We start from the raw sequence: 20,177 nt of genomic DNA on the forward strand, positions 1-20,177 counted from the left end.
TGTGATGTAATAAAGTGTGGAAAAAGTGAAGAGCTATGAATACTTTTTGGATGCACTGTAATCCTTCGATGTGACTTTGATTGTGGATACACACATTGTGATATCGATGCTCAAACATAAAATTTATTGTTCAGCCATAATTCCTTGTCATTTCTCTGATAGACATTTCTCTCATAAGTGCACTTCTGCAATGCAGAATAAGGTCAATACCCTCACAGGGTTTCAGGTTAAGACAAAAAAATGCTTTGGGTTATGGAATAACATTTATTTAACCCTTGTGTATTAAAAGTTACTCTTTAGCTAAAATGGATAAAAACGCCCAAAAGTTTGCATGAGTGTTAGATGTATTTACTTCTTAATAAAAAAGCTGTATAGTGTACCTATTGTACAAAATACATTTAATACAAGTTTGTCTTTTTTGTTTGGGGAAAATATGAAAGGACAGTTATTTATGGTCTGTGTGAATTCTCAAGGTTTACTGTTCTTGTTTTTCTTCTTTCAGGATCCTCCATCATTCAAAGTGTCACCTCGTAATGAGTACAGACAGGATGTGGGGACGATGCTTGTTATTCCCTGTCAGATGGTCGGTAACCCAGCTCCAAAAGTCAACTGGAGGAAGGTGACTGTCATTACTCTTTGCTCCTGCACACATTTCTCCGTTCACTTGTCAGGGTGAAGATATTCTACCACATATGTTTTTTTGTTTTTTAGGACATACAAAATAGGAGTATTTTCATATACTGTAAGAGTACTTGTTTTTTGATTTTTGTGTTCACATGTACAGAACAAACAGTTTGGAGTTTAGAATCTCTTAGTATGCAAAACAATATTTCAATCTCCAGCCTTCTCAAATGTATAGGGCATTATCAATAATATTGATGCAATTTAAAATTCTGAATACATCTGAAAACAAACAGACTGAAAAAAAAAAATATTTGGATACAGACCAAAAAAATGTTTCTTTCTCTACTGGCAGAACATGGATAGAGAATTATTTTTCTATGGATGTGCACATCGATACTACAGTTTTATTGTATATCTAAAAACTAACATTTTATTTTGCTATTAACATTTTAAAAAGAGCATTTTAACATGCCATTGTGTTATTGATTAAATTGACACAATATGTACTGCAATATTGAGAGTTTTTTTTTGGTAACACTTTATTTTGATGGTCCATTTGAGCAATAGACTGCTTAAAATGTGTTGATATTCTCCTTCAACAGACGTTCAACTGACTATAAGAAACTTTGCAAGTACATGTCAACTTACTGTACACTAACCCTAACCCCAACCTAATAGTCCATAATCTATAATCTAATAAGAATTAGTTGGCATGTAACTTAATTCAACAAATGGACCATCAAAATAAAGTGTGAGCATTATTTTTTTATTCTGATTTTTGGTGTATGAGTTACAGTTTATGTAAGGTTTAGTCTTAAAATCTGGTTTTGGTGCTTGATCATCATGGTTATTAACCTTTTATTTCCAGCTGATTTTGTAAATAATGTATTGCTACACTGTAAAACATAAGGTAACCCAGACCATTTGAGGAAAGCGATTACAGCAAACCATTTAAGTTCCAAAACTAATTCCAATGAGTACTGTGAACTGTAATCCATTTGAGTAAACAAAGCAATGTCAGCACAGTAAAACCAAATAAATGAAGAGAACTGAAACCAACTGAGTACTGAAAAAAACGAATAAGTCAAGACAACTCTGAAACTGTTTGAGCAAACCGATCACTACAAACTATTTGACTTAAAAAAACTAATCTATATGAGTACTGTGAACTTACTCCACTTAAGTTGAAGTAATGAGGTATTAACTTCCAACCTTTAACACTGAGTTTACAACTCTTTTTAAATGAGTAGAATTAACTTTCAGTACAATTTGAGTTACCTACACTCAGTTCATTTGATAAAGTTGACTGTTGAGTTTTTACAGTATAGGGTTGAGTCTATGGTTAAGGATTAGAGTTGGATTGAATTTTTTTTATTTATTTCCATTTTACATAGAAGATTATCCTGACAGTTTTTATATCAAACCTCACAAATTTTAGTGAACAAGTGTCAATACACAAGTGAAGGATGCCATTTATTCTGTGAAAGCTTCAATAAAATAAAATAAAATACATGGCTTCACACAAACACAATATCACCTTACTTTTAAAGACAAGGCATATACACTTATTTAATTTTTTAACCCAAACCCTCTCCGAATATTTACTATACACTGTTTCCATTTTTCCATTTCTTTATTATATTAGTAATTACTTTACAATAAGTTCATCTTTAGTTCCTTATCAGTAGAAACATTGTGTTTACTGTCTAAACACTTAGTCTGATTTAAATGATCAACTGACTTCAATTAAAAGTGATCACTCCACGTTTGTTAGTTTTTTTTTAATCTGTGGGACTAGTTGAAATTATTTTGGATGGCAATCAACATACCAAAAATGTCTGTGTTTGAGGTACACACATATTTAACCAGTAAAAGTAATGCTACCAGTTAAAATGTTCAAGTGTAAAATGTTACAACTGTGCTGATTAACATAGAAAATCACATTAGAAAAAGAGCATCAATTCTGTGCATAAAAACTGTGAATTTTAATTTTCTCCAAATATTTGGAAGCGCCCTTCTCCATTCCAATCAGTTTTCAATTACAACTGCTGTTTAATCTCATTATATGCTTCATTATGGATCTGCTTCTCTTAGATTGGTGCAGCCACTCGTTCGCTGTTCACTCTGGCAGGGAATGGCTCTCTCATTCTTCATCCTCTCAGTAAAGACCACCAGGGGGAGTGGGAGTGCAGCTCCAGCAATCGAGTGGCCACTGTTTCCATCAAAACAATGGTTCTTGTGCTTGGTAAGATATGAAGCACACTATATCAGAATGAACACATGCAACCCTCTAGCATTTTAATGTTGTTGAGATGTTTATTGTAAATGTAAATAACTGGATACTTCCATCCAAAAAAGCTTTTTTGTAAAGCGCTTAAAGGAGGTTATCCAAATATGTAAATTTCTCACCCACAAGTGGTTTCAGACTTTTAGGAGTTTCTTGTTTATTTCAACACTTATACATTTTATTTCAACACACGTTCTTCAAAAAGTACTTTGATGAACGTTGGAAACAATTTCATTAATCCTTTGGAAAAAATACTATGTTAGGGAACAGTGACGTTGTGAGTGGGGTCTTTGGAGACTTAAGCCCCTAATGTATTGTCAAAAGCCTCTGATCCCCTTAAAAATAGGTTGTATAACATTTATTTTGTATATCCAAGTACTCAAAATTACCACATAGGGCTCTATTTTGACGGTCCATGTGCAGAGCACAAAACGCAGGGCACAAACGCTTTCAGGGCGTGTCAGAACGCATTTTTGCTAATTTACGGACGGGAAAATCTGCTTTGCGCCGTGGCGCATGGTCTAAAAGGGTTGAGTTTATTTTCTTAATAAGTTATAGGTGTGTTTTGAGAGTAAACCAATTAGAGTCTCATCTCACATTCCCTTTAAGAGTCAGCTGCGTCGCGCCAAGAGCGCATTCGCTATTTACAGGACGCAAAGTAAGTCTAAGTGGAGAAAATGAGCATTTCACAAGCAAACAGTTAACAGTTTTTTTTAACAGAAAACTGTTAAACAGAGCATCTACTGCGTGAGAATGAGAGATAATGGAACTACTTTCACTTTCGCTCTTGGATAGGGAAACCTTTACGCACAGACATCAATTAGTCTATAAATAATTAATTGCGTTTGTTAAGCGCAAAGATTTGTTTCAAAACTATTTCTAAATTCAGTTCTAATTTCCAGCAAACGAATAAATGAACAATAATGACCAAGTGTGTTCAAAAACCTGAGTTATATACTAAAAAACATGCTGTGCCCCATATGATCTAAAACCTTATATGTGGGCAAATCTAAGCTTGTTTTTAATAAAACAAATATAAATATGAATATAATAAATAATACTGCTACTAATAATAACATTATACAAAAGCAAATTGTTATGAATTAACTGAAAAAGCCTCCCAAGATGAAGAAGACATAAAAGCAGAGATTTTTCATATTTATGTAGGCTAGAAAATAATATGTTTTGTTATATTTTAATCCTTTATATTTATATCCTATATCTATTCGTATTATATCCTATATATATATCCTTAATATTTAAATTTTTTATATGTAAAGATATTTGCCTATTGCTCTCTTGTGCGTATTAAGCAGTGCGTAAGCGAGGCGCAACTCTGCGCTGGAGTTTAGACCGGGTTTGTTTTGGTCTAATGAAAAATCTAATATAATTTCTCAAAATAGCAATGCGCCGACAGTGTGCCTCAGAACGCCTCCCTTTTTAGACCAGAACGCCTATGGGCGCACAAATGAGCGCTAATGCATTTGCTAATTAAACAGCGTAGCGCAACGCCTCAAAACGACTCTTGCGCCAAGCTGAAACTAGCAAACAAGTATTGCGCCACGCCAATACTTATTAATATTCTAATTTACTCACTATTTACTCTATTATTTTACCCACAAGTAGTTAAAACCTTTATGTCTTTCTTTCTTTTGCTGAACACAAAACAAGATATTCTGAAGAAAGCTGAAAACATGTAACCATTTACTTTTGTATACTGTTTCAGTCAATGGTGCAGTACAGGTTTTCAGCTATTTTCAAAATATCTACTTTTCTGTTTAACAAAAGAAACTATTGTGATATTATGACAGAATCTTTATTTATTATATTCTCTAAAGGAATATTAAAACATAGGGGTTGATAAGCGCACAAGCATTTTGGGTTGAATTTCAGCTAAATGAACACTCTAAATAGATTCTTGTCTCATGTCCTCTGAGCTTTGCAAAGTTGAGTAGTGATCTAGGTTGATCTTGCCACTTGCTGTCACGTCTCATGTGTCACACATTTGTCACACATCATGTGTCACACATATCTTGTTTCCTTCTCATTCACAGGTACAAGTCCTCATGCAGTGTCGTCAGTATCTGTGATCCCGGGAACAAACCAGGCCAATGTTTCCTGGGTGGCTGGCTTTGATGGAGGATATACGCAGACATTCACTGTCTGGTAGGTGTCTGCTTTAAGTATTTATCACTATGAATGTAAATGTGAAATGTCAGTGTGTCAGATTTTCTGTAAAAAGAGTAGTATAATATTTCTGGAAAGCAATAGAGGACTTCACAGGCAAGGCTTTGCAAATTTCATTGGACAACACACTAACATTATACCTCTTTGGTACAGAATTGAACAAGACACTCAATCCTATTGAGGCTAAAGATGCTTGGCATCATATCTTATTTAGCATTTTGCTTAACTGTAGCCAACCAAGGCCTCCAACATTATAACTTTTTTCTTATTCTTATTTTTAAAACTAGTATTTACATTACTATGCAAATGTTTTGGCTCATTATTATATATGATGCCCTCTTTCAGTTCAAGTGCACCCCAGAATTAAAAAAAAAAAAAATGCTTCATGATGAGCGTGGAGCACTGTGAGCAGAGGGAGGAGGGGGCGTGGCTGGCAGAGCAGGGGAAAAAGAGACAATTGTTTTCAGTTAGCTCACAAAATTAGACACAAACCATGAGGAGAACCATGATTTTATGGTTTACAAAGTTAAAATACAAAGAAACAAACTGTAAGTAATTTAATGCCCTGATACATGTGTTATTCTTAATTTCATATTCATTAATACAATTTGTTATATCATTATAAATATAATAATGTTTAAATAAACACTATAAATGAGAAGGACTTTTCTCCTCCTCAATCCCTGGGTCTGAATGCAAACACAGTAGATAGCAGTGCAGCCGGTCTCTTAATCTTTCCATTTCAATTATTAGCCCTACCAGTAATCTGGAGGATTTTAAACATAGGCAAACATGGCAGCACTGATGGCAGTCTGAATTGTAACAAACTCAACTGATAAAATGATCATTTCTAATACAGCTCTCCAGACAAAAATGCTTTGCTGTCTTGGCCCGAACAGATAGGAAAAACCATGCAACAAACCCCATGGATCATAGAAACAAACACACACGACCCGTGCCGTGTGCAGACACGATCTCACTCAATCATTGGGTCTTACAGCTTGACAGGACTGCCTTGGCTTCGGAAAACACATGCTTTCATTTATAATTACGAAGCAGGGTCTTCTCATAGGATCAGAAAACTCCACTATGAATAATAATGAGAAACAGACACATCATCACTCCACTAGCAGATTCGCGCTACATCATAATTTTTTTTTCTGTCCCAAAAAATTTTTTTAACCTGGAAGATGAAATTAGCTGACAAAAGCTCAAAATCATCCAGTTTTCCCTACAACTAAAGCTATCAGGTGCTAACATTGTCTTAACTGATACTCAACACGTGCACAAATCTGTTAAAATTTCAAAACTCCAGGGTGTCTTAAATGTTTACGCAATGGTGCAATGACCCCTATATACTTGTAAAATCGTATTTGGAGAGAAAAACTCATGTGTACATGTATTCTCTACACTTTCTGCTTATGTCTTATGAATAGATCAAAACATGGCTACAACACCACATCTGGTCAAAGTACCTATGCATAGTACTGTTTATACATAGTTAAAATGATTAATTCACTCAAAAGTAACTCTGAAGCTAATAGCATATTTCTAAATCTAAAAAGAACTGTTGCATTTTGTAATGCTGCATTGCAGTGTTTTGACACAAAAATAGTCACTGGAAAAATAGGTTTCATTAGTTAGAAGTGACACTATTTTTCAGTGGGTGATTCATGCCTGTCTTCATAACTCTAATTTTGAATCTTCTTCAAACAAAACTTCTTCTTTTTCTAGGTATAAACAGGTGTCAGCTGGAAGGACTGAAGAAAAGCAAGAGTGGTTGTCTTTCTCAGACCTCTCTACTGAGAACAGTCTGTTGGTCACCAATCTGCTGCCTGCCACTGAGTACCAGTTCAGTGTCATGGCCCAAAATAAAATTGGCACTGGGCCCTTCAGTGAGATCATCACCGTCACAACTCTGGGTAAACATCAGCTGTGCATTAGAAACTTGGAAACAGGTTGAAATGGCTGTTAGAGCTAAGTTTTCACCATGATTTGTTATGTTGTTATTAAGTATAAAGGGGATGCCATTTTTATTGTACAAAATAATGTATATACAGTGCAGCAAAAAACTCAGTGTTAATGTAACCAACATGTGCACCAGCATATAGGTAGCCTAAGCTGATAAAAGCACACTTGTTGTAGCCTGCGTGATGGCTACCTCATGCTGACCCAAATTAATGCTTCACCATCTGTGCTTATGCTGCACAGTAAGGATAATTGAATAAAAACAAGCTGTTCATTTCAGTCTTTCCTCCTCTTATTCAATATTTCCCCATACAGATGCACTTCCTGTTGTGGCCAAGCTGGAACCTCCTACAAATCTCTCAGTCAATAAGAGTTCAGAGGGATTTCTTCTGTTGTGGTCTGCGCCTCATTCAAAATCTCCACCTATTGACAGCTTTGTCGTACAGTCACGCCTCGAAGGAGGAGAGTGGGATAATCTGAAAGAAGACATTAGCCCAGCTGAAAGTAAAATCTTTCTTCCAGGGTTATGTAAGGTAAGTGTTCTGAAAAACATTATCTCAAATTCTCATGAATCAGTCAACTTGTCAGTTTTAATAAATGCAATCTTTCTTTCCGTTCCTTTCGTCCTTATTTTGTCATTAAATTATGGTGTATAACTCTCTGAAGGACTGCAAGTATGAGCTGAGGCTTCTCTCGCAGCATGGAGATCAGCTGAGCATGCCCAGTCCATCAATCAGTGTCTCCACCTTTGGTCAGTGCTTTACATATTCCTTGTTCGATTCACTAGCCTATAATGTTTCCTTTAAAAATTCCTAGAATATATATTATTTGCACTCTATACTACTCTTACATCAATTTCAAGAAACACACTGACTCTTTTAACCTATCAGTCCAATAAAATGTGACAAATTCTTTTGGGTTTCACAGGAATGAATATGCGCCCAGCCAGTTCTCGCCTCCTAGACTTTCCCAACCATATAATGGCTGGTGTTATGGGTGGAGTGGGACTCCTTTGCCTCGTTCTTGTCCTGACCTTGGCGATAGCTTGTTTCATTTCTTACAAAAGAAGCAGAAGGCGCAGGCAGAATATTAAGGGTAAAGAAACAACACTTTAAACTGTTTTGAGCTGCTTTTTCAGGCTTCGTTATTTACTATGGAGGTTGCTCTCATTCCTTTATCCCAATTTATTCTTCATGCATGGTCATTGACCCTCACATTCATTTCATTGTAAAATCATTTCCCTCCTTCAGATCTCCCTCCTGCAATGGATAAAAATGCATCTGTGAAGTAAGTGCATAGTCCTCACCTAATAAAAACTTTTTCCTTTGTCCAAAATATTGTTTTTCATTGTAGCCATCGTGAAATGTACTAAATTCTTACCTATGCCCTTAGCATCCCTGATGACACCCTGAAGCAAAGGCTTCTACCAGCTCATCCACTCTCCACCTCTTCCTCCGCGTCCAATCATTCCTCCCTAGACAAGTTTAGCCACAGTGATTTTCACGACCTACGCCAGCATCATCTGCCTCAAGCTAACCCTCCATCCCACCATTCCCTTCCTGAGAGTCATCTCCAATTGTCATCACTTGCTCCTGTGTCCTCTGTGGAGTTTATCCACCGAGGGCCTGATGGGCGCTTTGTTGTCCATCCTGGTGAAGGTGACAGTAATTTCAGTTCTCAAATTAAAAGAAACCCAAATCAGAATTCCCATCAGGCATCAGATGGAAGCAGGAGCTTCAGAATACAGAAATCCCAGTCTTTGAGATCCTACATGGATGAACAGAGAAGGCCACCATTTGTACTTTCGGTGGACCTTCCACCTTTCGGATCAAATATTCCTTCTTCCAGCAGAACGCGAGCTGTGGTTAAGCACCTCTCTTTGAATGGCCATTACATGCCCATTCTGGAGAAAGAGATTATGGATGTACCAGACCAGACAAGTCTCTCGTCAGATTGCAGTGACTCCTATCTCTATGCCCATTCAGAAAGTACTCTAGGTCAGAAGTCCCCAAAAAGAGATACCAACCACTCTACAGCCAGTACTCTGGTTTTGCAGATGGAACATGAAAGGGAACAAGGAAACCTAAGCCGATGCTTGACTTTGGCCCGTGAGAGAGAGGAGCTTGAAAGGGAATTGCGCAAATACACTGTTGATCTAAATTCATCTAGCCATGAACAAACAGATGATGAGTATGGAAATCTTTGGAAAACTCAAGAAGCTTCAACACCTCAGGTTAAGTACCAAACCATGAGACAAAGCATTTTATCTGAGAACACCGGCATGTTCAAAAGAAGAGCTGCCTCTTGCATTCCTTGGGAAGAAAGACACAAGATTTCTTCTGCAAACTTATTGCCTCTACATAAATCTTATGAAAAGGATATCAAATATAGGCAGAATCAAGGTTATAATTCTGTCCAGAGGTCTAGATACCAACGGTCTCGAAGTTTAGACAGAGAGGAACATCGAAAATCACATACATGGGACCAAAGACGAAGCAAGACACCTGTTGAATCAAGTCGGTATTGTGTAATAGATGAGTTAATCTACAAATTGGAAAATCCTCAAACTTGTGAAGGGCCTAGAGCCCGCATGACCTCCAGCAGAAGTCAGCATTATTTTGACCCATGCATTTATCCATCTCCAGGTGATCAGCAGTGGCGTACTGTACAAAGAAGCAATAGAGAAATTCATCCAGTTGGTGATTATTCAGAGATGAGTGTGGACGGACCTGATTTTGAGAGCCAGCATGCAAATTCAAGGTCCACGGTCAGGTCGGAACACAGTTATGAAACTCTAGACTACGACAGACCCAGGTTATCAGAGCTCGAAATGGACAGATTGGTAAAGCCAGGACATGTCAGTTCAAGAAAGGATAAGAAGCTGAACAACTGGTCAAGCAAAACTGAGTCTCCAATGAATGTTTCTGAAAGAATGCCTCAGAGGACAAATAGCATAGGGTCAAAGATTCGGGATCAACACCAGAGCACCCACAGTTTGGACTCCAAATTATACAAGGATCAGTTTTTGACCCCTGATGCCTGGATAGACTCATTAACACTTCCTCAAGATTGTACTATGTCCCCCTTGGTATCCAGACCCAACTCTGTTGCAAATAAGCCAAAAAGCAGTCCCAACTTGCAAGACCATTCATTTGTGCCTTCCGGATCTCAATCACACGTTCCTCAACGTCGGGCCTCTAAATCTCCCAATGGCTTTACTAATGATCAACATTCCCAAAGAAACCTAATGTCCGAACGTAATGCCCATACCGCCTTACCACCAGGAGGTTCTAGCTTGCCCCGGGCTTATTATCCCTCCCTGTCAACCTTGCCCTCTGAAAGACGTAACCAAAGCCACCAGGCAGGCAGAGAAGAGGAAGACATGGATGGGCAGGACATGGATGTAGAAATTAACATATATAGGAAGGGTTCTGAGACAGAAGGAAGCTACAGAAGTTATGGAAGTCAAAGCAGTGGCAGAGGAAGCATGGATGCTCCTAATAGCAGGCAGTTCTCTCTCAGCCCCCCACTCACCAGCTCACCAGAGACAACAGAGGACAGTGACAGAGATGAAGCAGCTCTATTAGATCCTGAACAAAATGGAAGGTATGACTGAATTCCCTTTGTCTTTCACTTAACATTCATTATTCATTTTACAGTTTTAGTTATTTATTTTGCATTGAATATCATGGTTTGTAGATGTAGTGCCAATGGCAATTCAGTATCTTGGCAATTAAATTGGTAATACCAAAAGTATTTGTTATGCTGCCATTTTAATACAATCTTTTTCACTTAAATTTTGCCATGGTGATTGCATGCTGTTTGGATTAAACATTGCAACTTTACTTGCATGTATCACATTATTTTTTTATTTTCTTACATTTTTTTTTAGAAGAGACTCTGTGGATGAGAGTTATGAATGGGAACCAGCTTATGTCCCAATGCGTCCTGTAGTGTCAATGAATAAGACAGGTCTACAAAAAGAATTTAAAGGAAGCCAAAGGAAGCAGAGCAGCATTACTAAAGATGATGACAGTTCAAATTTAGACCAAAAACAACAAGGTAAGAAAAATGTTAGCCTTGTATGTTGTAACACTAAGGGCTCTATCATACACCCGGCGCAAAAAGGGCAAGGCGTGTTTGGCACAATTTTTTGCTATTTTTAGACCAGTGCAACCCTAATTTTCATGTTTTGTACCACATTGTTTAAATAGCAAATCCATTTGTGCCACTTTGTGAACTCATGGGCATGTTGGTCTATAATAGATGTGGTAAGGTGCATCACTGGTGCGCTGCTATTTTAAAGAACTGAAATAGACTGCACCATTAACCAACTGAAAGCAAGCTTAAACATTGCTTATTATACACAGGATGTACAGCAATACACAAATATCTTCACAAATGAAAAAAAAAAAAGGATTCAAATGTTACAAAAAGATTATTTTCTGCATAAATATAAAAACTGTGCCTCATCTTGAGGGGCTTTTCAGTTTATTCATGACAATTTGAATTTGTATAATGTTATTATTAGTAGTAGTGTTATTTAACATATGCATATTTAAATTAGTTTTAATTGTAGATGCGAATATTTGGGTCTTGGTTCTGACGCGTTTGTTGTTTGAACGGGCCAATAAAAAAAGTGATATGTCCATACCTTTGTAAATAAAGTTGGATATTCAAATCCATTTATTGTCCATTTTGTCAAAATTAAGAGTAAAACATCAAAACCCGTTCTCACAGCTTGGCGATCAAAAAGTTTGTTTGATCTTCTTCTTCGACACATCTCTCACTTGTCGTGAGGAGAGCATAAATACCTTATACACCCTCTAGTGGTGCAAAAGAAAATTGCAACCCATAAATGGCTCCAACATTAATAAAAACAAGTTTAGATTTGTCCAACTGTTGGGTTTTGGAGATATATGCATCACTATATGGGCCATATGAATATAATAATGAGTTTGGATATAACTCAGTTTTTTTGACCAAACTTAATTATTATTGTTGATTAATTTGTTTGCTGGAAGTTAGAACTGAATTGAGAAATCCAGGAACAAATCTTTGTGCTTAACAAATGAAAATAAATATATAGGCTAATGAATGTCTTCAGTGGAGTGTGTATAACACTGTTTCCTTATCCACAAAAGTAAAGCGAAGCAAAACAAAAAAGGGTGAATAGAGGAGGCTCATTCTTTATCCTCGTGCTGTAACTGTTTTTTTCAGTTTTTCCACTCACAAAGTCACCTTGTAAATAGCAAACGTGCCATGGCGTGACTCAACTGAATCTTAAAGGAAATGGGAGATGAAATTCTGATTGATTTAATGGACATTATGCTTTAAAACACACACATAACTTGTTAAGAGAATAATCACAACCCTGCAAGACCATGCGCTGTGGCGCAAATCATATTTTTCTATCCTTAAAGGGCACCTATGGTGAAAAATCTACTTTTCAAGCTGTTTGGACAGACATGTGTGTAGATATAGTGTATAGAACGTCATATTGAGGTGATATAAACACACACACTTTTTTTTTTTTTTTTTTTTTTTCAATTTAACAACATAAAAACGGTGGACCAATTGGAGCTATTTTAGATTGACTGCAACTTGATGTAGAAGTCCGGTCCCCCAACCCACCAATATTGATTGACAGTTGTGCGTCACGATCATATCCTCAGTTTGTTGTTTCACGTCTGCCATTTTCAGGTTGAAAGTTCAAGCGATGTCACTTAAGGAAAACCCTTGCTTTATTTTTAGATGTAAGGCTCATTGGGCTCAACATAAGATCAACATTCATCACATGATCGCTGTAATCGGAATTATTGTTTGTAAGTTAGTTTATTTGTACGTAGGTCTGCAAACGTGTACTTTTCATTGCGTCTACACTAAACTTCAATCGTTTTTTCTCACGGTCACAGAAGCTCCCTGTGATCTTAATTAGGTGTAGCTGGAAAGTGCAAGCTTTCTGTCAGGGTACACACAACGGTGCATCGAGCCGGCGGCTGTCCGTGGCACCCAGCCACGATTCGGGACACTTCATATTTCTGCCGTGCCACAGAGCTCTATCCGAATAGTTTCATATAAAATAACATCCGAATGTGCGTGTCTGGTGTTCCGTGTCACGCCCTTGAGCTGCGCATCTGGTGCCTCAGTCCAGATAAAAGTTAATTCAGTGTGCGTGGTTATTAGTCTTGGTGTACATGCTCAGAACTAGCAATTGGCTGTAACAGTTGGCTGTAAAACTATACAATTCAAAGACAGATGATTGTGTACTCTCTGCTTTGGTCTGTGTCCGAGTCGTACATGTACGGCTGAATGCTGATTCTCTCACTCATGTTGCAAATTGCTTCTCTATGTGTCTGCCTGTCTTTTGCCAAACACAGAGCGGGGAGCTCTTGGCTCCACCCCCTTGTTACGTTGGGAAGGAAGTTGAAACTTATTTTCATGTGAAGCAACACGCCCCTAAAACAGCAAGCTGTGTACACGCCCCCAAAATAACACTTTTGAACACATTATAATAAAAAATCTGAACTGTGTTTTGAACTAAACCTAAACTGGCACAATCAGAAGAACCATAATATTAGTATTAAATCTTAAAAAGGGGGTAAACTATGTGCCTTTTAAAAAAGCAAAAGTGGATTCGGACACGCCCATAATGCTTCAGACTTTGCGCCTAGACTGTTAAAGTAGAGCCCTAAATGTTGCAAAATTAACTACTGTTCTAAAGAGTTGTTAACCCTCACCCCCCACTTGATCCAAATATTTATTTCTTATTTTGACCAACAAGTATATTTCAAACAATGTTAGTAGGCATATTTTTCATGATTATTGATGTAAATCGCTACTGTTTGAACATTCTTCAAAATATCTTCTTTTGTGCTCAAGTGAAACCAAACCCTTAAAGGTTTGGAACCACTTAAGAGTGAGTAAATAGGGATTAAATGTTAAATTTTGGGGGAACTACAGATGCCATGGTTTTGTGGGCATGTATACAATGCATGTATTACAATAATGTTCTTTATTATACCTTGGTGCACCATGTGAAAACAATGTTTTATGATTATAATAAGGATTAAAAATGCAGCAGGATCAATTTACTATGGAAACAGTACAGAACATTTGTTCAGGGCTGTGACCGTGTTAGTTAAATTATGAAGCCCAGTTCAAATAACCAGAACTGTAATATTATTCTAGACATTTGGCCTTTTCTGGTATCACTCATCTTCTCCTCTTTCTTTTGGACTCCAGGTCTTTACCCTGCAGCTGGTTTAAAGGGATCTGTTCCATTATTTGAGGTTCCCTGTGTCCCTCCTTCTCAGTGTCAGCAAGAATCACTTCTTACTCGTGATATTCAGAAGAGCTTCACCTCATTCTCAGACCCAGAGCCCGATACTGTGCTTTTCTGATTACTGACAGTAGGTACACCATTCACGCTGATTAGCCTGCACTGTTTTCATTTTACCTCTTTCACCCTTAAGTAGTTGAAAATGTTTTAAAACACTCAAGATGATTAGATTTGTTTGTGGCAAAATGTTCACACATTCTCCAATCTAGTCTAAACACAGCATGGTTCTCAGCACACATCTGAATGGTCAAGATGAGATGGGACTCTGTCACTATTCATTTGATGTCCCTGGACCACTCAAGCAAGCTGGATTCTAAGAACACAGACTCCTCTGCCCAACTAATGAAAATGACATTATCTGATGGATGGGGAAAACTACAGTGAAGTCTAAAGAGCTTACACTATGTGCTGGAGTTGCAAATAAAAGGGTGGAATAAATAATACAAGACATTGCTCTCTGCACCCCGCTGTTGCTGATGAAACTGAATGTGAAATAAAAATGTTAAAGCTGTCTCATTGAGGCACTTTCAGCGTTGATTTTTGCAATGGCGTTCAATTGTAATGCTTATTGTGACAGTAAGTGCACATTATAATTTAGAAACACATGAAGGCTCTTTTATAGGTGGTAATAAGAATATTTTATTTTGCGAAACTGGAATATATAATTTGTTGCCACCTTGTCAAGCAAATCGCAGATGTATTTAAATGCCTCCGGGAATCTTGTCAAACATTTCACTGGAAATTTGTGATTGAAGTAGTGATTGGCAGCAACTTCAATTCTCTTGACAATCATTGGTTCCTCCCACCCACTCCTACCTCATACATGCTACAATCCCAATGAAATGCTTCATATAAATTCTACATTATCATTTAAATGGAGAAAAACAAACCATATGAAGTTTTCTGGTGTGTTCACACTTGGCAGTTTTGGTTTGGTTAGTGTACAAAGTAAGTGTACATTGTTTAAATTGGTGTGTATGTACTTGCAGCCCACTTCCAAATGAACTCTGCTAAAATTCTACTTAAAAATGAATGTCCATGGACCAAAGGCATCTAAATGCACCAATAATAGGACATGGGATGACCACAGATATGACAGAATGCTCAAGCACACCTGTTTCTTTTTTCTTTTATAGATACTATGTGGCTCATTAAAGTTCAATAAAGTTGTCCAAGGCTACGTTTACACTGCAGGCAAATGTGAACCGAATCAGATTTTCCCCCCTCATGTGACTCAACAGCCCAAACTGCATGGAATCTGATAATTTCAGGTCAGATCTGTGCCACTTTCATATGTAGTCTTAAATCAGACACAGATCTGATGTTTTGCAATGCGAGCGCAGTGTGAACTGTTATGTCAGATTTCATGTGACTTTTACATAATCTTCGAGCGACTTGCGTCATCATTCTGTGCTGTAAACATCATCTACTGTACCCCTCAGCAGCACATTAGAATAGCACACAGGGCGATTACCACAGAGAGTTGGTTGTTCATGTTGAAAAAGATTTTGAAGGCATAACTGGTGCTTGTTAACTAATCTGGTTAACGATTGAGGGACGGGTTGATTGCGAAGCCGAAAACGTTGTGGGTGTTGCAGATAGGGGATCCACGTGCAAAGGAGGGGGAACTTTCTCTCCGAGAGAAAAAAAGGGAAGGTGCTCGAGCACCCAAACCCCCCTTCTGCACGTGTCTGCTGTTTATAACGAAGTAAAATGAAATAACTCTGCCAACGGAATTAAGCCAACTCCGCCTTGATGAGTTTACTACACCGCTGGTTGGAGAGATGCGCACCGCGGTTGTCATAATTCACAAATGATCAGTGTTTTTATCACAGGAGACTTATTTTAGGACTTAAATGCTGAAATGCACACTAGTTGTAGAAGAACAACCCTTTACAGTTCATAAAATGTATCACGGTTGTCGGTGAAAAGGGCAATAATCATATAAGCATTATTAGACAACGTCAGACTTTTGCGCATGCGAGTCAGTTTAGGACCATGATCTGTTCACACTGCAAATCAGATATGTATAAGAGCAGTGTGAACAGCCATGCAAAAAAATCAGATCTGAGAAAAAATCTAATTTGAGCACTAAGCCTCGCAGTGCGAACGTAGCCCAAACGTATCTCCTTGTATTTCTTTTACACATTTTATAAGCTCTTTATAGAAACTGATTAAAAAATCATCACATGTATGTACGATACATAAAGTGAGCATGTTTTGCCCATCGCACAGTTTTGGATTACCTGTAAGTTCTGGTTCAGAATAAATTTTGTAAAAGCCATTTTTTTATTTATTTATTTTTTTGGATGGACAAATTGAAAAATGTTAACGTGAACCAGGAACAAACAATAAAAAGCTGTAATAAAAAGAATTAACAAATTTTGTTTTGTTTTTTAATAACAAAACATAAAAACAAAATCAAAAACTAATGCCAAACGTTGACTATATATATATATATATATATATATATATATATATATATATATATATATATGTGATCTGGGCAAAAAGAAGCTAGAGAACCAAACTACAAATGTAAACACACTATCAACCCTTTTTAAGAATAAAACCGTTAGTGGATAGTTTTAATATTGAAGCTTCCTTCCTATTTTTTCAATTTTTAATGGTGTCTAGGCTTTTTGTTGTAGAGGTTTGTAAAGTGGCTCAGCAATTCTCTTCCAAACGAGCTTGTTTTTTTATATAATGAGCTGTGGTGTCTGACTATGAAGTTTTAACCATTTAATGAGAAATAACTTGTTAAATTGGTTGATTATGTGCATGTATGTCCTTTTTTTGAGGATCTAATAAATGGATACTATTTCAAAGTGCAACTGGAAGGGAACAATTAAGTTCAACGCAAGTCACAGGAGTTAATTACTTATCGCAGTGCCCTGTGCTCTGGCTCTCTGCCGAGTCTGACAATACAAAGTTATGTTAACTAACAAAGCTCAACTGTTTACAGTTCAACCAAACATTTCATAGTTCAAATGTGTATATTATTTAAAAAATAAAATGCAATTATGAACTTTATATGCATTTTCTTAAATATTATTATTCATTCAGAATACAATATTCCACTATGCTACAGAATTCTGACAGTTCAGCAGCTTCTGCCACTGGGGAATTCAGTGAATGCAGTATCTTTGCAAAAGTGTCTATATGTAATTAATTGTTTTCTTCCAGCTTTTTAATCAAAGTCTTTTCAGATTGTACAAATAAAGTCCCCCTTTTTAGTAGAAAATATTTTTTTCTATTGTTTGCAAACCAATGATTGTTTTTAGTTTAGTTTTTTTGGAAACAATTTTTACTTGCATTTGTTACTTCAGGTTATGCGTTTTGTTTATTGTATGTGCATATATATTGAATAAATACTTAAACTCTTTTCTTTTTGTTGGTGTGTAAATAATAGACATGTTTGAGTTCTGCATTCTCTAAACATATTTAAAATATTTAAGCCTCTGACAAAAATGTTGACATTTTAATGGTAAACCATTTTAAGGATTATTGTCATTATTATCATTTTATGACCAGAGCGTTTCATCTGAATGCTGTTAGTTGTGGGGGCCAGATCCATTCTTTCTTTTTCCCCTGCTGAGGAGCAAGACATGCACTTTTTTTTTCCATTTGTGAGCTCTTTTTATAGTGATTGAGTGGACTGTGAAATCCTGACAGGTTACAGGCGGACACATTAGCGTGTGTACTGAACATAAGGAGCACAGCCTCCATCATTATCTAAAGCTTCCAGCAATGCCACATGCTGAATTAATCACAGCTGAGGTAAAAGGCAGATTTGTGTCAAATGCGTGCATACTGAATTTCTCCCCCCAAAAAATAGTTTTTTCTCTTCTTTTAAATTCATTGTCATGCTGTTTAATTTGGTATGGATAGCTTAACATATAAGAATATGACATTAGTAATTAAACATAAAAGTCTATAAACCTCTCCTTCAATCAGATAGAAACTATCTCTCAAAAGATTAACTGAAATAAATACTATACATAAAGGACGTTAGAGAAAAGGGAAATCGTTATTTGAAAGTTCTTATTAGTAGAATATTTTGTCAATATGTTATATCATAAAAGCATTATTAGCTTAATTTTTATTAGCCATAGTAGCTAGCTACATTATATTATGTACAAAAATGTAGAAGGATCTAATCAAAGTCTCTTTTATTGATACAACTATTATTAACCAAAAAAAGTATGTATTGAAGTTTAGATTTATTAATGCCATGCATGCTAAATTAATTTACGTTAAATGAACTTGAATGGCTCAGTGGTTAGCACCATCACCTCACAGCAAGAAGGTCGCTAGTTCAAGTCTCTGCTGGGTCAGTTAGCATTTCTGTGTCGTCCTCCTCCGGGTGCTCCGGTTTTCTCTACAGTCCAAACACATGTAGTATAGATTAAATAATTAAACTAAATTGACCTTAGTCCGGGGTGGATTTAACCAATAATCAAGGTAAGCAGCTGCTTAGGGCCCCAGGAAATCTGAGGGCCCCCAAATAAATACCTAAATGATGCTATTGTATTTAACATTGTTTTCTATCATATTTTTTAGCCTATGGTGAGGGTCTAATTTTTTTTATTTGAACATAATTATTACATCTGCGCAAATTGTGCCCCCCACCTTCAATCATGGACCAGTCTAGCTATCAGAACAGTAAAGATTTAGTTTTAAAAAAACAAGTTCATTTATTATGTTTAGTTGTAAATTCAACTTAAAAAAATGTTTTCAAAAGTTTTACTAGGTGCTTTACATGTTATTATTATTTAGCATCAAGATAAAATGTAGAAAACAAGATCGAATAATATAAAAAAAGAACAAAATATTACTAATAATAAAAATACAAGGTACAAAAGGTGCAATTTAGTACTTTTTCTTACTCTGGATTTGCTTTGGGGGTGTAAAACATTACCTGAATAAGTTGGCGATTCATTCAGCTGTGGCGAATAAACTAAGCCAAGGGTGGCCAAACTCGGTCCTGGTAGGGCCGGTGGTGTGGAGAGTTTAGCTCCAACCCCTAATCAAACACACCTGAGCCAGCCAATCTGTTACTAGATATACTAGAAACTTCCTGGCAGTGTTGAAGCAAGTTGGAGCTAAACTCAGCAGGACACCTGCCCTCTTGGACAGAGTTTTATAGACTTTGGGCACTCTGGACTAAGCCGAATAAAAATGAATGAATTAATGAATGAGTGAGCGTGGAGCACATGCACGTCAATCAAATAATGGGGTGGGGCAATCGACTGAAGAAGGCTCAGGTAAGTTGAAAGACTTTCTGGATATGATCTGATGAACTATATAATTATATTTTCACAAACGATCAGTTTTGCACTGTAACAGGTGCTATTGTTTTTAAATGTTCTATTGTTTTATGGTTTTACATGTTATATTTGTTTTTTAGCAGGGACCTGGTTTACACATTTAGCTTACATATAATTATATATGAATGTAATTATTGGTATTCTCTCACACACGCAAGCACACACATACGCACGCACGCAAGCACGCACACATACGCAGGTGTTCAAACGCACGTTATTGGCCGGCGTTGTAGAGATCACCTCACGTAAATCAGCCTAGAATTACTCCTCATTTCTTTTTAGTTTTCTCCTTCTAGTGCAGTTAATTTCGTCAAAACAAAATTGTCAAGTTATACCGCAAACCTCGTGTACTTTAGGCTACTTCTGTATTTAAAAGGATGTAAGTTATAAAGCCCATAAAAATCGCAATGAGCCCTGTAAAGGGTTTTGGAACTAATAT

At 36.7% G+C, this 20,177-nt stretch overlaps 2 protein-coding genes across 6 annotated transcripts in view; both read left to right on the top strand.

Annotated features, from left to right (window-relative positions):
- igsf9a (immunoglobulin superfamily, member 9a) overlaps window positions 1-14,932 on the top strand; it is a 73,927-nt gene extending 58,995 nt beyond the window's left edge. For 2 of the 4 annotated variants that reach the window (XM_087270442.1, XM_087270441.1), the window contains exons 11-22: window positions 503-619; window positions 2,719-2,869; window positions 4,966-5,077; window positions 6,833-7,020; window positions 7,382-7,599; window positions 7,733-7,817; window positions 7,994-8,161; window positions 8,317-8,353; window positions 8,459-10,672; window positions 10,959-11,128; window positions 14,312-14,478; window positions 14,618-14,932. In XM_087270442.1, coding sequence (XP_087126568.1) covers window positions 503-619; window positions 2,719-2,869; window positions 4,966-5,077; window positions 6,833-7,020; window positions 7,382-7,599; window positions 7,733-7,817; window positions 7,994-8,161; window positions 8,317-8,353; window positions 8,459-10,672; window positions 10,959-11,128; window positions 14,312-14,469 — 3,618 coding nt within the window. In that variant the 3' untranslated portion in view covers window positions 14,470-14,478; window positions 14,618-14,932. Of the gene's footprint in view, window positions 1-502; window positions 620-2,718; window positions 2,870-4,965; window positions 5,078-6,832; window positions 7,021-7,381; window positions 7,600-7,732; window positions 7,818-7,993; window positions 8,162-8,316; window positions 8,354-8,458; window positions 10,673-10,958; window positions 11,129-14,311 lie in introns of all 4 variants that reach the window. The other 2 variants (XM_087270440.1, XM_087270439.1) reach the window with 1 other exon arrangement.
- A 4,532-nt stretch (window positions 14,933-19,464) lies between these two features.
- The window catches only part of lrrtm4l1 (leucine rich repeat transmembrane neuronal 4 like 1), a 299,994-nt gene continuing 299,281 nt past the window's right edge, over window positions 19,465-20,177 (top strand). The window contains exon 1 of one of the 2 annotated variants that reach the window (XM_087268661.1): window positions 19,465-19,675. In XM_087268661.1, coding sequence (XP_087124787.1) covers window positions 19,606-19,675 — 70 coding nt within the window. In that variant the 5' untranslated portion in view covers window positions 19,465-19,605. Of the gene's footprint in view, window positions 19,676-19,913; window positions 20,039-20,177 lie in introns of those variants that run through there. The other variant, XM_087268662.1, reaches the window with a different exon arrangement.

This window comes from Danio rerio, chromosome 10 (genome assembly GCF_052040795.2).
Source record: "Danio rerio strain M-AB ecotype USA chromosome 10, GRCz13ab, whole genome shotgun sequence".
NCBI classification, from domain to species: Eukaryota; Metazoa; Chordata; class Actinopteri; order Cypriniformes; family Danionidae; genus Danio; species Danio rerio.